General features: G+C 41.9%; 1 protein-coding gene across 1 annotated transcript in view; it reads left to right on the forward strand.

The window, feature by feature from the left end:
- The first annotated feature begins 5,358 nt into the window (after positions 1–5,358).
- tafa5l (TAFA chemokine like family member 5, like) overlaps positions 5,359–19,451 on the forward strand; it is a 47,494-nt gene continuing 33,401 nt past the window's right edge. Inside the window, exons 1-2 of the mRNA XM_062426603.1 lie at positions 5,359–5,455; positions 18,649–18,798. Of these exons, the coding sequence (XP_062282587.1) occupies positions 5,359–5,455; positions 18,649–18,798 (247 nt within the window). The remainder of the gene's footprint in view (positions 5,456–18,648; positions 18,799–19,451) is intronic.

Consider the following 19,451-nt stretch of genomic DNA (forward strand, 5'->3'; position numbering starts at 1 on the left):
ACGTTGAATCTTCAGTAATTGCGTAAGGGACCTTGCTGTTGCACTCAAATTTGTTTGTGTTGTTCTTTCAAGGTCTGCTGCGTCTCAAAAGGACAGACGCTCCTTTGCTTTTCTGCGGCGGCTTGTCAACATGACTCTCTGTCCAGCGGAGCAGAAAAGGGGGTCCTGTCCATATCCCGTTTGCCTGGCATGTCGCTCACATTGTCCAGCTGGAGGAAGCGAGAAGGGAGTTCTGCTTGTTAAAACCAAGCAGACATCCGTGTGGAACATGGAGAGTTATTTCAGAAAGCAGAGCCAGTCGCCGCTGTGACCGTCCAGAGGTCACGTTTAATACTGCTGGGGTTCTGAGGCCTCACCTGCTTTGCAACTTTTGATCATTCCGGGATGTGAAGAGTTCCCCTGGACACTGTGAACACTGCAAAAGGTGAAAGCCTTGACACTGATTTTGGTCAGTATCCTGGTTTCTTTAGTCATGTTTGACCCAAAAATATCCTGAGTTAAGGGTAAAATATAGACTTTTGTCTAAAGTTTCACATTAAAGTTTTGTTCAAAATCATACTGTTACTATAATCCTAAGCATTTATTTTATATTTCACTAAAATGACACCAAATACAAATGAAACAAAGCCAGTAAACAGGGCTGTATTTTTGGGTCTGCATATCTGTGGCCTGTCCTTGATAGAAACTAACAAATCACATTCCCGAGGTGGCTGCGTATTCCAACTGCTCGTGCTCATAAATTTTGGGTTTTCTAATCTCCCTCCCCCCCAGTGATTTAACAAATGTTGCAAATTAGCTGTAACAAATTCTCCACCTGTTCCAGTAAGACCATATTTATGTGAAAACCTGTCAACAGACATAATTAACGAAACAAAAAGAAAATAGCTGCAATATGCAATGGTAGGATTTGGGAAGTGAATATATGAATGCTTGATATTTCTGTTCTCATTGGCTTGAAGACCTACTTCCTCTGAGAGCACTCATCTATTATCACCTCTCTCTCTATCTGTCTCTCCTTCTCTATCTGTATCCATCTCTCTAACTCTTAAAAAAAAACAAGAAAGAAATATGATTGGCTATGCATATATTTGTTACTTAATGCCCCTGCAATGTTGTGGCACTTGAGTGAGGTGGCGGCACTTAACCTTGAAGGCCTCCCATCGATCTATTGTGGCTTGGATTGCACGTCATTTGTACATTGCTTTGGACAGTAGCGTCTGCCAAATGAATAAATGTAAATGCAATCAGGTTACAGAGACACTTAATCAACTGCTCTATTGTTCCTGTTGGTATTGCTTGTTTCATTTTATTCACCTTCCAAGGTTTTTAGCCCCTTGTTGTCACACCAGAACTCCATCTGCACTGATGTCAGCAAACTTCAGCTTTTATTGTTCCAGCTGGAAGTGCTGCAGCCTCAACCTCTGCCTCATTTTATTGAATTTATGTAGAAATCTGCTTTCTCCAAATTTTAAAAGCATCGACAGAGCTTTCCAAATGCCATCCCAGATTGTGACAGCTGTCAAACTTGCTGGCACAGCAGCAGGGTCACAACAGATAATATAATCAAACAAAATTATACATCATATAACTAAATTGCATAATAGCCATGAATGGACCAATAAATAAGCAGGCTGTCAAAAAAAAGCTAGACATGAATAAATAAGCAACTGCACATCTGATAAACTGAACAAGCAAGTCACCAAATTTGTTCTTGTGAAATTTAAACTATCCATCAACAACTCTGCTGATCTACAAGCCAAAAAGCCAAGCGCTTAAAGCAAGAATAGAAGATCATTGGATGGAAAGAATACCTTTACTAAAAGTGTCTGTAATTGATATTTTTAATAACAACAATGTATCAAAAGAGCATGTAATGTGACAGGTTCCACTCAGTGTATTGAACTTATCACCCGACTGTTTTTAGTTCAATGTCATCGCTCTCATAGTGTCATTTTCAGATGCTGTAGGCAGCTGTTTACAGCAAAAAGCTCTAAAAAACCCCTCTGTACACTAGCTACTCAGCACCAAACAGTAAACAGACACAGTTACTGACTGGTGGGTGAACATAGTGGAGCATTTAACAGCTGAAGGGCCAGATATTTCCCTCAGGATTTGGTAGAGAGCAAAAACAGAGCTAAAAGAGAGTGAATATTGGACTTCCATTCAGCAGTCGGACAGAAACACGACTCCAAAGGAATGATGATGTTGCTCTGAAACTGCTGGATGAGTAAATAAACAACTATATCTGCTTAGAAGGTGGTGATATGTCACTGTTTCCACTTCTCCCAAGTGACCAACAAATCAGTTAATGCGGGTTTAAGTAAAAATAGCAAAACATTGGTGTAAAATACGCCATTACAGATAAACAACCTACATTCACAATGTTACTTAAACTGGCATTCATTTACGTGTTGGCAAAACGGGTCAATTGAAACAAGCTGTGAACAGAACATTGACATAATATGATCTTTTGTTGGTATGATACATTTGTTAGCAAACAGTTGCACACCGAGCAAATGTGGGACAATTGCTTCTCATACTGTTGGGGAGCTTTATCTATTTCCATGGGTCATATTTTCATCATTTATATATGTTTTGTAAGAAAAAAAACTTGATCTTCAAAGTAAGATCTAAAGCTGCCAGATACTGTAAGTAGTGGAGTATATTGGTAGCACAGTATAACATTAACGACCATTTTTACTAAAGCATAATAACCACATATGTCATCCTAATTGCATGTGTGTAAGCATCCAGCATGAATAAATCACCATTCTTTCTAAAATATTTGTTGAGCACTTTTAAAGTGGCATACAGTATCGCCTCACTGGCATTACTATTTATATAATCCACACATGCTTGAATGCAATTAAAAATAAGTCTGTGTGCTATTGGTAAATATGAGGGGTAAAAATAAACTGAATTTTTACAGGCCTGCCAGTCACAGTGATGGATTATGATTAATTACACAGCTGGGACTTCACTCTGACAGACTGATGCTTGGTTCTTAACTGGGATAGCCGGCTGAGCAGCGCTGCATATGAGAAGAGAGGAAAACAGCCCAACTCTCCCTGTAGTAGCTGCTGCAGCTGGCCACAGCCAGCTCAAAACATCAGCAGGTTTAAAAGCATGAGGAAAATCGGCAAAGTATATGTTTAATACTGAAGAAATGCACAGTCTTTGCAGCTTGTAATTTTTCATGTATTACAGTGATGATGTGACAGGCTCTGGCCTGGGCCGATACGTCATTCTGAAAGCCATTCAGTGAGAAGCTGATAGCACGGCAGTGCACAGGGGGAACTTCTCCATCTGCTAATAAAGTGCACATTCACTGGTCATGGAATCTGTGTGTGTGTGTGTGTGTGTGTGTGTGTGTGTGTGTGTGTGTGTGTGTGTGTGTGTGTGTGTGTGTGTGTGTGTGTGTGTGTGTGTGTGTGTGTGTGTGTGTGTGTGTGTGTGTGTGTGTGTCTGTGTCTGTGTCTGTGTCTGTGTGTGTGTGTGTGTGTGTGTGTGTGTGAGCTAAAGCCCTGCAGATGCCAGTCTATCTTCTGAAAGAGCGCCATTTAAGACTCCCTTGCCACTCGAGCACCATTACTAGCCTATAACTCACCCCCCTCTCACACACACACACACACACACACACACACACACACACACTCAAGGGAACACCAGTCCCTATGTGTGCACACTTGAGACTTGATGTGATATTACGCAGTATATAATAATGTAACTTCTGCTTTAAAGAGCTCTGAGGCACTGCACGTTATAGTAGCAGCAGTCCTAGAAAAGAACGGACCTCTCATATGTCATATTTTCCCACAATGCCAGTGTGCTAAATGTTAACTGTAGTCCCTAGACCATGCAGCCCCTCAAGGGTGTTTTCCACCCATGAAAGAGGGCATAAAGACATGGAGAAAAGTAACATGTCATGATGTGGGGAAAGGATGGTGCTGCTTTGTGTCTCCCTAGGGGCTGAGATGGGACAACTGACAGTGTATAAACAAGAATTATCATCCACAGTTTGGGATTTATAGCCTAGGAGCCCAACGTTTCAGGAATTAGGACAGTGTGTGTGTGTGTGTGTGTGTGTGTGTGTGTGTGTGTGTGTGTGTGTGTGTGTGTGTGTGTGTGTGTGTGTGTGTGTGTGTGTGTGTGTGTGTTTGAGAGAGAGAGAGAGAGAGAGAGAGAGAAAGGGGGGAAGAGAGTGAGAGAGAGAGAGAGAGAGAGAGAGAGAGAGAGAGAGAGAGAGAGAGAGAGAGAGGGAGCAGACATTGTAACTCAAGGCAACAGGGTGCAGTAGCAGCAGCAGCGTTTTTTTCCATGGACTGAAGAGAGGGGGGAATCTTCTTCCCCGGCGCCTGCATCCAAATGGAGCCAGCCGGGACAGACTAAGACTGGGGTTAACACACTCATCTGTAACCAACACTTGACTTTGCGAGGAGGGGAGTTTATCCTTCAGCCCGAGAAGCAAAGCATCATCCCAGAGATTTTTCCAGAGCCTCCCAAAAAAAAAGGCTCACACAGGTGACAAAGTGTGTCCCTTTTGCAACTTCAGAGTGCGTTTTGTCCAGTGGCTGTGCTCTTGCGTGAGACCCACCACTCTTGCTTTGGCGTGACATTTTGCCTGCGCTGCGTGCCGCGCATATGTGACCACATATGACGCCATTTGCGCCTTTAGCTGTTCCTCAAACGCCGCTTTTTTTTGGATGAAGGGGGGGGGAGCTCGACTGTTTTCGAACAAGTTTCCATGTTGATTGGTAGGTTAGTCATGTCCGCCTGGGTTCACTTGAGCGTTGCTCCGTAGAGCCACACAGCCGGGCTCAGTGCAGAAGTTGCTTGGGAATAATCAGAATAATAGTAATAACTGTGCGGAGCGCAGGAAAGGGGGGTGGGGGGAATAAGAAGGGGTGACAACGGCGATCAGAGGCTGAATTTACTACCAGCATCATCAGCATCTCCGTGTAGGGGATCAAAACTGCGGGGTATACTGCTGCTCACTCTTTTTCCTCTACATACTTCCAGTTTTGTGCAGAAGCCAGCCGGTGAATTTGTGCTCCTGCAACCACTGCTGCGTAAACTTGGTCAGATCTGGTGACATTGTAGCCTGTGCGTTGGTGCGTATGTGTTGATCACCCCTGATGGATATGCGGCTCACCGAGGGAATTTGAAACGCAAGGAGGGTTTTTGTTTTTTTTGTTGTTTTTTTTTATCAGTCCCTCTCCTATTATAACCTCAAAATGGATGCCGACGACAGGCTGTGGAGACGCCACTGGATTAGCCACTGTTCCGCTGATCTGCTTGACATCTGAGCAGCACTGAGCGTTCAAAGTTTGGATAATCTAAAAAGGTTGAAGGTGTAGGATGCAGTCTGGAGTGAAGACGCTCTCCGCAGGTGGAGGTGCGTCACTCTGCTGCCTGCTGCTCCTCTGGCTCATCTACTCCCATCTGCTCAGAGAGGGTAAGGACACTTACAGCTATGTATTACTTTGTCAGCAGCACCACTGTCTCTAAGGGCTTCTTATTGGGATGCAGCTGCTTACGGTGTGGTCAGATCCTAGGATCCTGAAGAAAATCCTCTATCATGCTCACTAAAACAGCCCTAAAGAGACTTATAATGTGTCTGTGATCATCATAGTCAAATGATAATGACCTTATGATATTTTTCTATTCCGATTTGGTATCTTTATAATATTATCCCTGCAGGAAGTATGTGATACTGAGCACCCAGTGCATAGTGACATTACTGGACAAAACAACGTAGTTTGATAGCGCTATAATATTCCTAAGAGCTTGTGTCATATTGCCATAAACCAATATTCATAATAACATCCCTATTGGACAAGTTTAAACTTTGTATTTGGACATTTATACAGTTTCTCCACACTGTAACCTTATTGCCAAACTACTGTAACCTCATACTTTTTCTTCATTCTGATGCTGCAACAATAGGCTCTTTGATACCTTGTGGAGTGATAATTTGGTGAAGCCATAATTAAGCAAGTCAGTGTGTTTTAATTTCTGGTGCAGACAGTAAACAGTCTGACTTGTACCCTCAGAGCTTTATAATTTCACCCAGGTTAAGGCTATATCCATCCACGCCATGCTTTCCTCTTGAATAATACATACGCTGGTGCAATTACACCTTCATCCTGACAAAGAATAGAAAGCAAAAGGATGTTTCTCTGCACTTCACTGGCTGCCGACCACGACAACACATTTCGGATGCCAGTGCTGTCAAAGACACAGAGAACAAGCTTAAAGCACTGGAACTTGTTGGGAGATGTTGAACACTAAATTTGCAGATTAGATCTGTTAATCAAGTATTGGCCAGCAGCATAATTACTGCTGTGAAGGAGGGATAGTGTCTACATCAATGTCTTTGGCAGCTTGCTGGGAACAAGAGTAGACACTAAAGTGAAAAATGAACCCGCCTGTGTGCTGAAATGTGCTCCCTTTGTCTCTAATTTGCAGAATTTTCACCCAAAATGCTGCTGTCACCAGTCTGTTATTACCACCCCTGAACCTTCTCTCAAAGCTATTATCTGAGGAGCCACAGCCCCCCCCCCCAACCTTCCCCTCAGCCATTTATTATTGACTTGTTTTCATGTGAAAGTGATCTCATTAGCGTGTTATCGTACAAAATCATTCAATCAATCTCTTGTGAACTTTACCGCCCTTGATATTCCCACAGTAAATAGAGTCTCTTGGGTTTGGCCTGATAGTTATAACCTCTGGATATGATTTGAGCCTTGACATTCTCTGTATGTTGCTCACTCCTCTTTCCAGCTGTGAGCTGAATTTTAAGAATGAGGCATGTAGTATTTTTTTAATCCATACTTGTAATCTTCAAATCCTACTAAAATCCTCCTTTGAAATTGACTTTTTTGACCAGTGAGTGCTGTTTTAAAAGGACCACCACTGTTTTTTTGATTGTTTCATCAGCTAGTGGTAACTTCAGTTTACAGTTTTATTTTTTTTGACTGCACACTGCTGATGGAGTCAAAGCACCCTCACTTTCTAGGACTGAATACCATCTTACTACAATGTCCACCTCCACAGACCCAGAGGGTCCTGGAAGCAGAGATGAATGTGGGTGAACTAGTGGGCAGAGAGGTGAAGCCTTGTGGTGGTGAGAGGCTGTGTCGTCTCCACCCTCTCCGTGGCTCATCTGTCATGGTGGCCAGGACAGGAAATCAAAGCACAGCAGCCCTGTCCGCGCAGCCATTGGGCCAGTGCCGGCAACGATGAATGGCCTGTCAGCTGCTTTCTACGTTGCCAGTTTATTCAACGATAAATTTGGAAATGTCTGGATTTCCTCACTGGACCACATTGCGGTTCAGTGGTGCAGTCAGACAGCGGTGGCAACTCCTCTCTGCTTTGTCAACCACAAACCTTTTGGGTCGGTGTGTGTGTGTGTGTGTGTGCGTGTGTGTGTGTGTGTGTGTGTGTGTGTGCGCGTGTGTGTGTGTGTGTGTGTGTGTGTGTGTGTGTGTGTGTGTGTGTGTGTGTGTGTGTGTGTGTGTGTGTGTGTGAAGAGGAGGGGACATTCATTTTGAGGTCGGAGCATTTTTAACCACATTTGTAAGTTGGAGGTGGACAGACAGTTGGCCTTTGCTCTAAGTCAGCTCACAGAATTTTAATGCTAATAGCCCATGTTTCGACTTAAGGTGGAAACATGAAAAGTCCACCTGTGAAATAACATGATCAAACTAAATCATTTTGCATCTTAGAAGTAGCAACACTAAGGCGCAAGCACGCCTTGCTGTGGGTTTTTTGCAACACATTGTCTAAAATTCATCTGTCAATCTAACAATTTGTACAGTAGTACAACTACAAATTACTGTGTGAAAGGTTTTTGGCGACAAACCCACTGAGTATTATCACCCAGCTCTGCCGCTATCAGATTTTTTTAAAGACCGCTTCCAAAGAAAATCAAGTTTTTAACCTTGTTAACATGTCCATGTAGTGTTTTTCACATGCTACAAGACATGTCAGGAGGCAAATTAGCAGTCAATGCCATGGCTAAGCATTTCTGCTTTTAAAACACAGGTTCAGTCAGGTATGATTTCCTGCATCATAAATCTAAGTAACCAATCATTTATAATTAAAGGGAACTATATGCAGAGTTTATCTCTTCTGGCTTTCTCTGACAGCTGATTTTAATCTGCATGGAGGAGTAATGTTGAGTGGAAAAGCTGAGTATGGCATGTTGCTGTAAGCCAAGTTTCTGTCAGGAGAAAAACACAACAGTTCCTCATCTCCTGATGAACAATCAGTCCCAGTCGGATTAAATCCATTTTGTTATCCAGTGAGCCAAAGTGACCAGAAAGAGCGATGAAATGGCTATCCTGGTCACGCTAGCTTTTAACTTGACTAACAGACCGGCCAAACCTTCTTCTGCTTCCGTGCACTCCGCTTCCTCTCGTCTCTAAGCCGTTGTAGTCTGCTGCGCTAGTCCGCTGCTGCAGGACATTGTGTCCTCAGGAGCTACAGTCTGCTGAGCGCTGCTCCAAACTTCGGTGGAAGTGAGACAGGCAAGTTGTTGATAATATACAGAAGTTCGGTGGGGCTATACCTTCTCGGTACAAGAAGCCGCTGCACTGCTGTGTGCAGCCATGATATTTGCATAGTCATTGTTTTAGAATTTTTAATAAGGGAGAAGGAGCAGATATCATTTTGAGATTTTAAACTTTTTTGCAGAAAAACCATATCAGACACACATTATTGTTCCAGGCAGAGTATCTTCATACGTCTTAGGACATGTCTGGAGAGCATCTTTTGGCCTCTTTTGGGCCATTGTTTTAGTGTTTTCCTGCCTGCAAACGTCACTCTCACTTTAACAATAGGCAGCTGTTTTCAGTAAAAATATTCTGACAAACATCGTATGGTAACTGCCTGCACCGAATGGTCGACATTCACGGTTGGGAACTTCTGTAGCTGCTGAAAAAACTGAACTTAACAGCCAGATATTTTTCTCAGGATCTAACAAAGACCGAAAAAAAGCAAAAAAAGTAAACATTGGACTTACCCTCAACAGGTGGCCAGAAACACGTCTCAATTGCACTGTGTCATGCATTGGATATGTAAATATGTAATTGCCTCACATTATCCGTAACAAGGTTAAAAGTTGGTAACATGTCAGATATTGTGTTTTCAGTGTGCTCCGTTGCCCCCAAGTGGCCAAAAAAAAATCAATAATGCATCTTTAAATTTCTGGTTCCTGGCGCACTTTTCATTGTTTGCTCAACATTCACTCCTTTATAACAACTATCATAGTTAAACAAATTAAACATCCATTGCCATGTTGCAAAACAGGCTTATGTACAATGTGGGATATAGCAGAGGTGATTAAAATAATGATAGTTAAATTGAACCAAATGACTTGTATTCAGCTACAGACCTGCAAACTAAACTCAGCATTGAATGTGTTTTTACATCACGTCACATGTCATTATCAATGAGTCACTATGATTTGTTTGAATAATCCAATCAGTGCTTCTGAACACAAATAATAGTGTCCTGGAGCTGAGGAGCAGAGGCAACACTCAATTCTGTTATCCTGCTCTGCGGGACAAGCTGTCGATGGGAATGACAGTGCACATTTTCATGAGATATGACTACAGGCTATGTCACTAAATTTTGAAATGACTCACTGTGGCCTAACAATCGGTACAGAGCTGCTCCATTGATGACCAACTCACACAGTCAGTCCACGCTCTGCGTCGTGGACTGCAATGTGTCTCTGATGTTTCCTGTCCAAATGTCATTCACAAACCAGCCTTGATGATATCCTGATGAATCATTCCAAATGCTATCATGGTTGCACTTTCCATTTTTTAACAAATCACCTCCTGTGTGGGAGACAGCTAGTTTCACGGGGCACCAGAATGATGAATTTAAAAATCTTTGGTTGGTATTCTCTTTTAACTCGGGGAGCAGGCCCTCTCCACCCAAGCATTAAACTAATCAGAGTAGCAGAGAATTACTGACTTTTTGAAGTGAAAAGGATGATTTCCATTCCATTCTTCTTCAAGGCGGCATTAAGCATGCAAAGGGAGACCCGCTTTGATTATGACCTTGGCTGTAAATTGTAAGCAAATCATCGAGGCCTGCTTCTATAGGCGGAGAAGCTGTAAAAGTATGAGCGTCTTTATGGAACAAAATGAAAAGAATTTTTACAGCTAAATCAATTTGGCAGCACGCAAAGCTCTTATTTCATAGCTCCTTGAATATGAATTCTTTCTAGCCGTCAGCTTTGACCTCCCTTGTGGTTGAGTGTAGTGCACCGCTCAGTGTATTTCTGCATTGTTATTTTCTCTGCGGAAAGCTCTGGGCTTGAAACTGCTCCATCGTTGGCAGAGTAGTGCAAATGATTTGAGTTATGTTCCTTCTGTCTTGTGTCCTATTCTATTTTCCGCCTGATGCCATGATCATATTTTCTGAGAGGGCTAGGCTTGAATATTAAAGCTGCAGTTCATGCAATCACGCACTACTGTACAGTACTTATGGGGGCATAATAGTCTTCTGATTCTCACCGTTTTCTCTGTGTTTGCATTAAAGAAGGAGGGCATCCTGGAGGGGCTCTCTGAGTGAAATTTGAAGTGAGTCACTGTGACTTTACAGTCCTCTCTGCATTACATTCAGCAGAGCTACTGTCTGCTTTTGTAAGGCATATTGCACATTCACTCTTTATGCCTCAAGCCTGTATTCACCCACAACCAATTGTCTGAGTGTACTTTACTTTGTAATATCACTGCAGCCCGGACTGTGCTGCATCACTGCAACAATTCAAGTCACAAATCTCCATCATGTATACTGTACAAGACATATCGCAGACTAGACCTAAATTACAGTGTCAGTCCTAGCAGGGAATGTATGTAAGGGGAATATTTTCTATTTTCTATTTTAAAGCCGCCCTCGGCAATGTCACACAATGGCAGCTCTAAATGACAGAGTGGTAACTCTATGAAAAACTAAATTGCAAAGACATACAAGTCCTATAAAGTGATGTTAGCAAACTCCATACAGCGTGCCCCTGCTTTCCAGTGAAAAATGAAACAATCTCACATTGTTGAGTCCGACTTTCTCCCGAGGGTGCGCTATGCTACTGCTGCTACGAGAAGTTTCAATTTGTCATTCCCTGTGGGTGGAGAAGTGTACACACCTGACACGAGAATTAAATTTGGGTAAATAGAGCATATCTCCAGCATCTGAGTTGGTGTGGGTGGAGAGCTTTCCCTCTCTTCCTCTGCATCTGCACCGGGGGCTCGTGATTGCATAAAAATCGTGCTTGGCGCAGCTTTAAAAAAATTCCCCACATTCAAAAACAGTTCAGGTACGCATTTGTGAATAAGGAGAGCTTTTTAGAGCAGAAACTCCAGCCTGTGTTGTCATCAGGATGTGAGAAGTGGAACTGCTCCCCAGAACAATAAATGGTGGACTGACTGTGTGCCAACACAGTGCTTATTTTACTGCTTGCAGATAAGTGAGCTTCATCCTGTAATAGCATAACAGACCCCCCCCCCCCCCCCCCCTTTTCAAACTCACCCCGGCTGCTCCCTCACTTCCCTTTACCATCATTCCTGATTCATTTCTGTCAGCTTTAGATTAAATTGCATTCTTAGGTACCATTACAGGTCCTCTGACTTCAGCACAGAGTTGTTCGCTTGCATAAATATTGATCGCACTGCTGTAGAGTATTCAAATAGCATGTGAAATCAAGTGGTGGTATTCCCTTTAAACCAAGCACATTAATATAAAGTGCATGTTTTCGCTCCAGTGCTCCGCTGCCCCACTTGTTTAGCAGCAGAAGATCATGGCGGTGTCAGGAAGCGTATAGCATCGGGTCAGTCAAACATCTGCCTCTCTCACCTGGTGTTCTATTACATGTTACCTACTGTGCCGCACGCGTCAAATGGTGTTAAGGTAATGAGATGCGCTTGGCTGTGGCTGCCTTGACTAGCATATGCTCACTTGAATAAGCTTGCTGTTTGATGTCGCCCTGAGTTGTTAATAACAGACAGAGCTGTGAGATGAGAACGGGCATGCAGGGGAGATTAGATCTTAGTACTGCAGTCAAAATCAGGGCAGCAGTGGAGGTTGAATCCAGGACTGAGTTCATTAGACACCTATTTAAGTAATATAACACTGTGAATAACAGCACTATGTCAAAGTAAGTCATTTTGATAATCACTTACTGTGTAAGTCGTCCGTCAGCAAAAAAATCCAAAAAATAGGCCTCATGCTTGTCTTAAACCTCTGCATTAGGTTTTCTTGTTCGAGTGTTTCAAGATGAATATTTTAAATTACTCTTTGAAGTTTATCAATGTCACCTGGTATTGATTGGATGTACAATCGGATTGGATGTACGATTTTATCATTAATATAATCAACACAGCCAAAAAAGTTTTATTTTCGGAGTGTAGCAGTTTCAGTGGTTGTAATAGGGGACCAGAAAAGAAAAATATGTCTACAGCTGTCAACACATCTCATCACAAAGCGACTGTACACTGTGACTGGAATAGAGAAGGAAGTGTTTGACATGTAGGCTACATATGGGAGATGGTCAAGGGGATGTGACATAGATGGGCATCCCATTACAGGTGCATAGAAGTTATGTTCTCACACTACTAAATTGTTTTCCCAATTTCAGTGTTGACAGGTGATGTTACTGTCAGATATTATAACAGAGAATGTTCACCTTGAGAGCGACTAGCGATATTTTCTTTATTATATAAGTTTTCACGTCAAAACACTCATGCCAATAAGGTAATATTGTACTCGGAAATTGACAAGCGCTGATGCACATCACACCGATGCAGTGAACAGAATATTCATTGTAGATTAAGTGCATTTTGTTTATTTATTTAAACTGAGTGGATTTCTGCCAAAGAGAAAGTTCTATGCATGAGAAAACAGATGAATGCAAAGCTTTCTCTCCATCCATTAATCGTGCGGTTGGCTCCTCCTGTCCAAATGTTGAAGTGTCCTTGAGACACCAAAACCCCAAATTGAACTTTACATAGCAGCTCCACCACCAATGGTGTGTGTGTGTGTGTGTGTGTGTGTGTGTGTGTGTGTGTGTGTGTGTGTGTGTGTGTGTGTGTGTGTGTGTGTGTGTGTGTGTGTGTGTGTGTGTGTGTGTGTGTGTGTGTGTGTGTGTGTGAATGTGACTCTTTGCTCCAATGAAAAAGCATTGCATAAATGTAGTACATTTAACTCATTTGGTAAATCCACCATCGATAATAAAATGAAATAAAAATTAAAAGTAGCTCTAAACATTAAGCTTTCAAAGGTAAAAGTATAAATCGGAGCAGTTTGAGGTAGCTGGATGGAAGATTGGGGGGGACAGGGAGGGTGAGTCAATGCTCATTACATTTTAAAATTTGATAACTACAGCCACTACAAATCAATTTTGACTGATTACCTGCACCATTAATATTTATAACGTCTCACACAATGTTTTAAATCTTCCATAGAAGATCAGTTGAATTCATATCTGATTTGATACATGTTAATATGATTTTCATGCTCTTTAAACTGGTGGCTCCATTTTCATCCTTGAGAACAGCACTTCTATCAAGAAAGGAACATACAATGGAAAGAAGATAATCACTCACACTTATTATTGTATGCGAGTGTAGTGATTAGAGTGTGATTGGAAAACCAGTTAGATCCACTGCCAGGACGCTTAAACCAAGCCAGCACAGCGTGGCTCTGAACTATAGCTGGGTCTTTATGGGGAAATACAATACATATTGTCATGAATAATTAACTGCGCAAGCTTTACTAGAAGTGGGATTTTTAATAAATATGGTTTGAAACTATAGCTTTCAAAGACGCTCTTTGCAATAAAACACTGTAAAACCTCACTTCCATCTTTAGCAGCCAGCAAGTAATTACAATCTATAAAGGAAGATTGTTTTAATATGGAAATGGAATCTTTGTCATAGTTCACTCAGTGCAGCCTGTCATATAATTTTATGGCAAATTCCCTGAGGAGAAGCAGAGCCTTGCTTAACAGCTCCCCAATCTGGTTTCAGTTGTACAGGAGCAGTGCAGAGCTCTGATTGCCTGTTAAATCTGATAAAGGTATTGTATCAGTTTGGACTAACCACCAATGTGTCAGCTCTGTCTTAATTGGAGAAACAAACAATAAAATAGATAAGCAAGGATGAAATGAATATTGCGTTGGTAATTACAACTTGAAATAAGAAACAGTTACCAGTTGGAAAAGAGTAAAGATGAAAATTGGTGTATGTTTTTCTATACTTACCCTGCATCTACCACGCTTAGATAACAAATGTATCTAGAGGTTAATGACCTCATCATGCCCAGTGGTTCTCAGTGCTGCTGTGACGCAGGTTGAATTAGGGGAACATTGTGATAGCGAGCATGGACTCCTGGCAGCCTATTGCAGGCAGAGATATTGAGATATTTGTGCTCCTGTACTTTGCTGATCTGCAGTGTGTCTGATCAGGCGCTGATATATAGAGCACAGATGCACGTCTTTGCTCAAAGGTGTGTGTTTGAACCCCTGTGTGTGTGTGTGTGTGTGTGTGTGTGTGTGTGTGTGTGTGTGTGTGTGTGTGTGTGTGTGTGTGTGTGTGTGTGTGTGTGTGTGTGTGTGTGTGTGTGTATGCGCTGCCAGTCACTTTGCAATTGTGTAGTGTTGTGATTCAGAGATAAGGTCATCAGACTGCCAGTCAGCGCTGAAAGCCAGTCTCTGCACTCTGTATCGGCTTCCTGTAGCCCTCAAGACGTCATTTCTGACAGTTTCCAGAGCCTGGGTAAGAATGTGGCGCCATCCCTCACTCGGCACACTCCTCACTGCCGCAGCCGTACGCACATTTCATCATATGAAATAGAGACGAGGCCAAGTGTCTTCACGCTGCTGAGTGACAGAAACCCCCTGTCACATGAATTAACTCCTGTACCTATGATGGAGCGCTGGCCCTTGCTAAGGGCACTTTACAAAGCAACCCCCGCCCACTAACACACTACACAACTCCCTCCACCCCCCCCTTCTTTCCTATTCTCCTCATTCAGGCCCATTGTATAAAGCCCATTCATCTATTCAGTGGTGAAACATGGCAGAAAGCGCTGATATCTGATGGCACCTCTGTCCTCCAAACATACAGGGACTCGGCTCAGCAAAAAAAAAAAGGGTGGGATAAGTGGTGGTGTTGGTGGCGGTGGTGGTGGGTAGTGGGTGGGTATGGGTGGGAAGTCTGGCTGATGCTGTGAAATGAAATGTGCACAGCAGTTCTTCGCAGAGGTGATTGTGTTTTATGACTCCCAAGACTGCTCTAGGTAATAATTTTATATAAAAATACAACACCAATCTAATCAGCCTAACACACAAAGTGCAGCTCCACCTGAGAGCCCAGCGACTCATCCATTAACTATGATGTAGTATATTTGATCCATTTGTCTGGCAAAAGTTGGGTGTCAATTATGGTTACTCAGAACTACTCAAACCAAAGTCTAAAGTCTGACTAGGGGCCCCAAGAGGCTGCAGTGGAGGAAATCTCATGGCTGAAACTGAGCTATAAGATTTCTCTTGTGGAGACTATGAAAGTGTTCAGTTTGTGATCAGTTTGAGCTGATAGTGGTGTTAGTGGTAAGGTCAGGGGTTCACCAGCAACAACATTAGGGGTCCATCCTCCAATGACCATGAATATTCACAGCAGAATGCATGCAAAAAAAGGAATATCCACATCCACAATCAACTGATATGATAGGGGCCTTAAAGGGTTTTCTGTGTTGTTGAGGGACTGCTTGTTACAACACTCTTAAATGGTGGATATTCTTCAATTAATATGTGTTAGAACAAATGATCACAAACCACTTGACAGGCAGTGCTCAGAGCTAGAAGAATGAGGTTTATTTTTCACCTCATGGCTCGAATACATTTTGACTTGGTGATGTTTCTAAAAGAAAGGTAACAAGGTGAAGAAGATCAGTAGGTATCATCCTTTGCAATACTTCCAAGATGTCTTCCTGTTAGCAACCCAGCCGCTCCTGAAACTTTTGAAGCCTCAGCACCTCAGCTGAAGTAATTTTATGAACCATTTGTGTTGATCAACAACCCCTTCAACCTTTGCCATTATTACAGTCATTTCATGCTATAGAGCAGTTAACATCTCACTTAATGAAGCTTTAAGGGTGTCGGGAAGCGACTAGAAGCAGCAGTATAAAGGAGTGATGGTTGGTGAATGCCAGGGATTGACCTTACAGGAACTGCGGCACAGACTCTTCCCTAAACTACCTTCCCAGAGCTGATTTTATTTCAGTGTCAGCTTGAATGGCTTCCACTGGCAGCTTTCCATTCCATAAAGAAAAGACGGAAGAAGCTATGTTTCTTCTTCCAGATAAATTACAGAGGTGAAGGGTATTTACACGCTTTTTCTGAGCTTTTACCTTCCAACCTGGAACCTGGATAGTGCTATAAACTTCGTGTGCATTTATATTAAGAAATGTGTTGAGTTCAAGCTGAGTCAGATTTGATACACTCACGCATTTTATTATTGTTCAGCTGCAGTTCAGCAGGTTATTGATTCATAGTTTAGTGCTCTCATTTGAGACTGCAATAAAACTTTGATTTTAAATGACAAAAGTGATACGGTTAAATGTGTAATTTACATATATTGAAACATTTGTTCTTCTAAATGTGTTTTTGAAAGCAACAAACACCCTCAGGCAATTTACTATGGTTAAAGCTTGTGTATAGATGTTAACAGTTCATAAATCCCTCAAACACACCAGAACAGCCTAAATAAAAGACAATTAAGTATTGTTCCCTCAGGTTTCTGAATAATTTACCCAAACAAAACTGCGACCTCAACATTTAACGTTCAGTCAAAGTGTCGGCTACAAAAGGTCATGCACATGGTTCAATTAATAAATCAAAACATTGAAAACATCATTATTACTGCTCCTCTTTCTTTTGCCTACGGCTGTTGGACAGATTTCAGTTAGACTCATCTCTACATAGAAGTGGTCATCAGAGCCATACATGTGCAACTGTAGAGCTGCATTCGTGGCCACGAAGCTGAAAAAGAAGAATAGTTTTACATAAGTGTGTAAGTGTGTGTTGGTCCATTTGCAGTTTAAACAGGCTTACGTCAGTATCTCCATTTAGTGTAATTAATTTAGAGATCACATTCTGACAAACTTGAAACTCAATAAAAAAAAAAACCTCGCTTAACTACAGTTCTCTGACCTGGGAGTTATCCATCAATTTGTAATGCCTGGAGAACCCTGAAGTCATTCTCTGTGCTTGGATAGAAGTGTAAGAATAGCAGGCGCACACACTGCAGAGATTTCTGAGCAAGGTAATCATCACTTAAAGACATTCTGACCATTTGCCGTCTCAGTAGAGCTTAACTTGGCTTGAAAATTGGACTGTTGTTGGAGCGCAGTGCCCAGCAGCGACTGCCATGTCAACCAAATCATGCATTATTTCAGCCAAATGTCAGTGTTTCATTCACTAGTTCAACAGTCAAATAAGAAAAAAATAATGTTCCATATTTCAAAATATGATTTTACTCCCCCTGGTTAAATGTGTAATTCAGATGTTATACTATTTTTGGCATGTGACATATGGTCTCTGTGTTAGTATATTGCAGTTTTACTAGTAAAGGGTAGGTCCAAGTATAGGCTCTGTTTTCATTGAAATTCTCCTCTATTCTCCCCCCCGACCCATCTGCAATATAACACCAAAAGTTTCATTTCAAACATCACAATGTTTTGGGCAGCTCCCCATGACATTTTCTGAGCACATTCATGCTTCCAAGAGGATGACATCTTTTCCATTTTTGAACCCTGAGAATTTTGTTTGTTCATGCAGGATATTTTCAGCAAGTCCTCGAGAAATATCCCCCCACAATATGTTGTTTGTCATTGCTTTCTCAAATGCATATAAAACATGTTCAAATGGAGGTTATCTGATCTGCTGTAGTTAAGATTTGGTTAGATTTACACATGTATGTTAAATGTATGCATGTCATGTTTCTGACATACAAAAACCTTTGTTTGCACGCCCATTAGACATCCTTCTCTAATACACATAAACAGAGGTTGTTTTTGTTTTTTGCATTCAAATAAATGATGTTGTTTTGGTGAGGACAGTCTTGGTTTCTCATATTGTGCTAGGCAAATTTTCTGAACAAATTCATGCTTCCAATCCAAAAAACTTTTTTCCCTAAAGCTCCATGAAAAACAAAACAGTCCATATGTTGTTTCTTCCCTTTAGCACTTTCTTATATTGGAGCTTTTAACATGGAGGCTTGTTAACTTGCAGTTATGACTAGCCAAACAGAAAACATCCTTTTAACAGATTCTTGGAGGGATCTTTGTTTTCCACATGATCACTGTAAGACACTTATCAACAGAGCATGTAGCCATATTTAAACTGCAGCCTGCTGTTTTCTGGTTTTAGAGCGCTGAAATCAATTTTCCATTTTTCTATCTGAGACTTTAAATGAGAATATTAAATTGCTCTGCGCTACACAGACCACAGAGAAGGCTGCGCATCCAGGCTCCCTGTTGTTTGTACCTTCGAACACCAGTTGCTTCTCCGTAATATGTTCATTACAGTCTCATTATGCTAATGCCATGTACTTTGTTTCTCGCTGCTGTGTTTGGCAGGCCAGTTGGCGGTGGGAACCTGTGAGATAGTGATGCTCAACAGAGACAGCAGCGTTCCCAGACGGACCATTGCCAGGCAGACGGCCCGCTGCGCCTGCCGGAGAGGCCAGATCGCCGGCACCACCAGGGCAAGGCCGGCCTGTGTAGACGGTGAGTTGATTGACCTTTCTAGCCCAAGGGTGGACTTCTGTCCTGTGGAGGGAAAACACTATAGTTGACACAAAACAACAGGCCAAGTGGTCAGAGAAGTGTGTGATAAATCTTGGGAAAAGTGGATGTCCCCTTTGTCTTCACTATCGCTGTAGTCCTCTTGAGCAGGACACTGAAACACCCAGTATGTATACCCAGTTTATGTGATGCAGGGTGGTGCTGGAAAGAAGCAACATTCGGTGGATAAGTGGATGTTAAATTAATTTTTTTTCAAAATTCCTCTGCTGCTCCTTAGCAATATTAGAAACAGTTTAATTTTACTGTGATTTAATCCACGAGAGGTTATTCCATTTGTTGAAAGTATAATCATTACTATTCCCATCACAGGCACCTCTCTCTCACCTCTAGTAACCAAATCATTCATCACTAAACGAACAGCGTGCGAAACCTTCACACTGTGGAAGGTTTGTATTCTTATGTTTGTCTGTATGGGGTCTTTATTGCATGAATCCCTGCCTCAGACCACTTTATTAAGTGCACAGCAGTGATGCCTCTAAACTCAAATTAAAAATTACTCTCTGTGCATTTATTTTGCTTGAGGCCAGATTTGATTTTAATGTGCACAAAGTGAGTGCTGTGATTTTTTTCTTGTG

The sequence above is a fragment of the Scomber scombrus genome, chromosome 10 (genome assembly GCF_963691925.1).
Source record: "Scomber scombrus chromosome 10, fScoSco1.1, whole genome shotgun sequence".
Taxonomy (NCBI): Eukaryota; Metazoa; Chordata; class Actinopteri; order Scombriformes; family Scombridae; genus Scomber; species Scomber scombrus.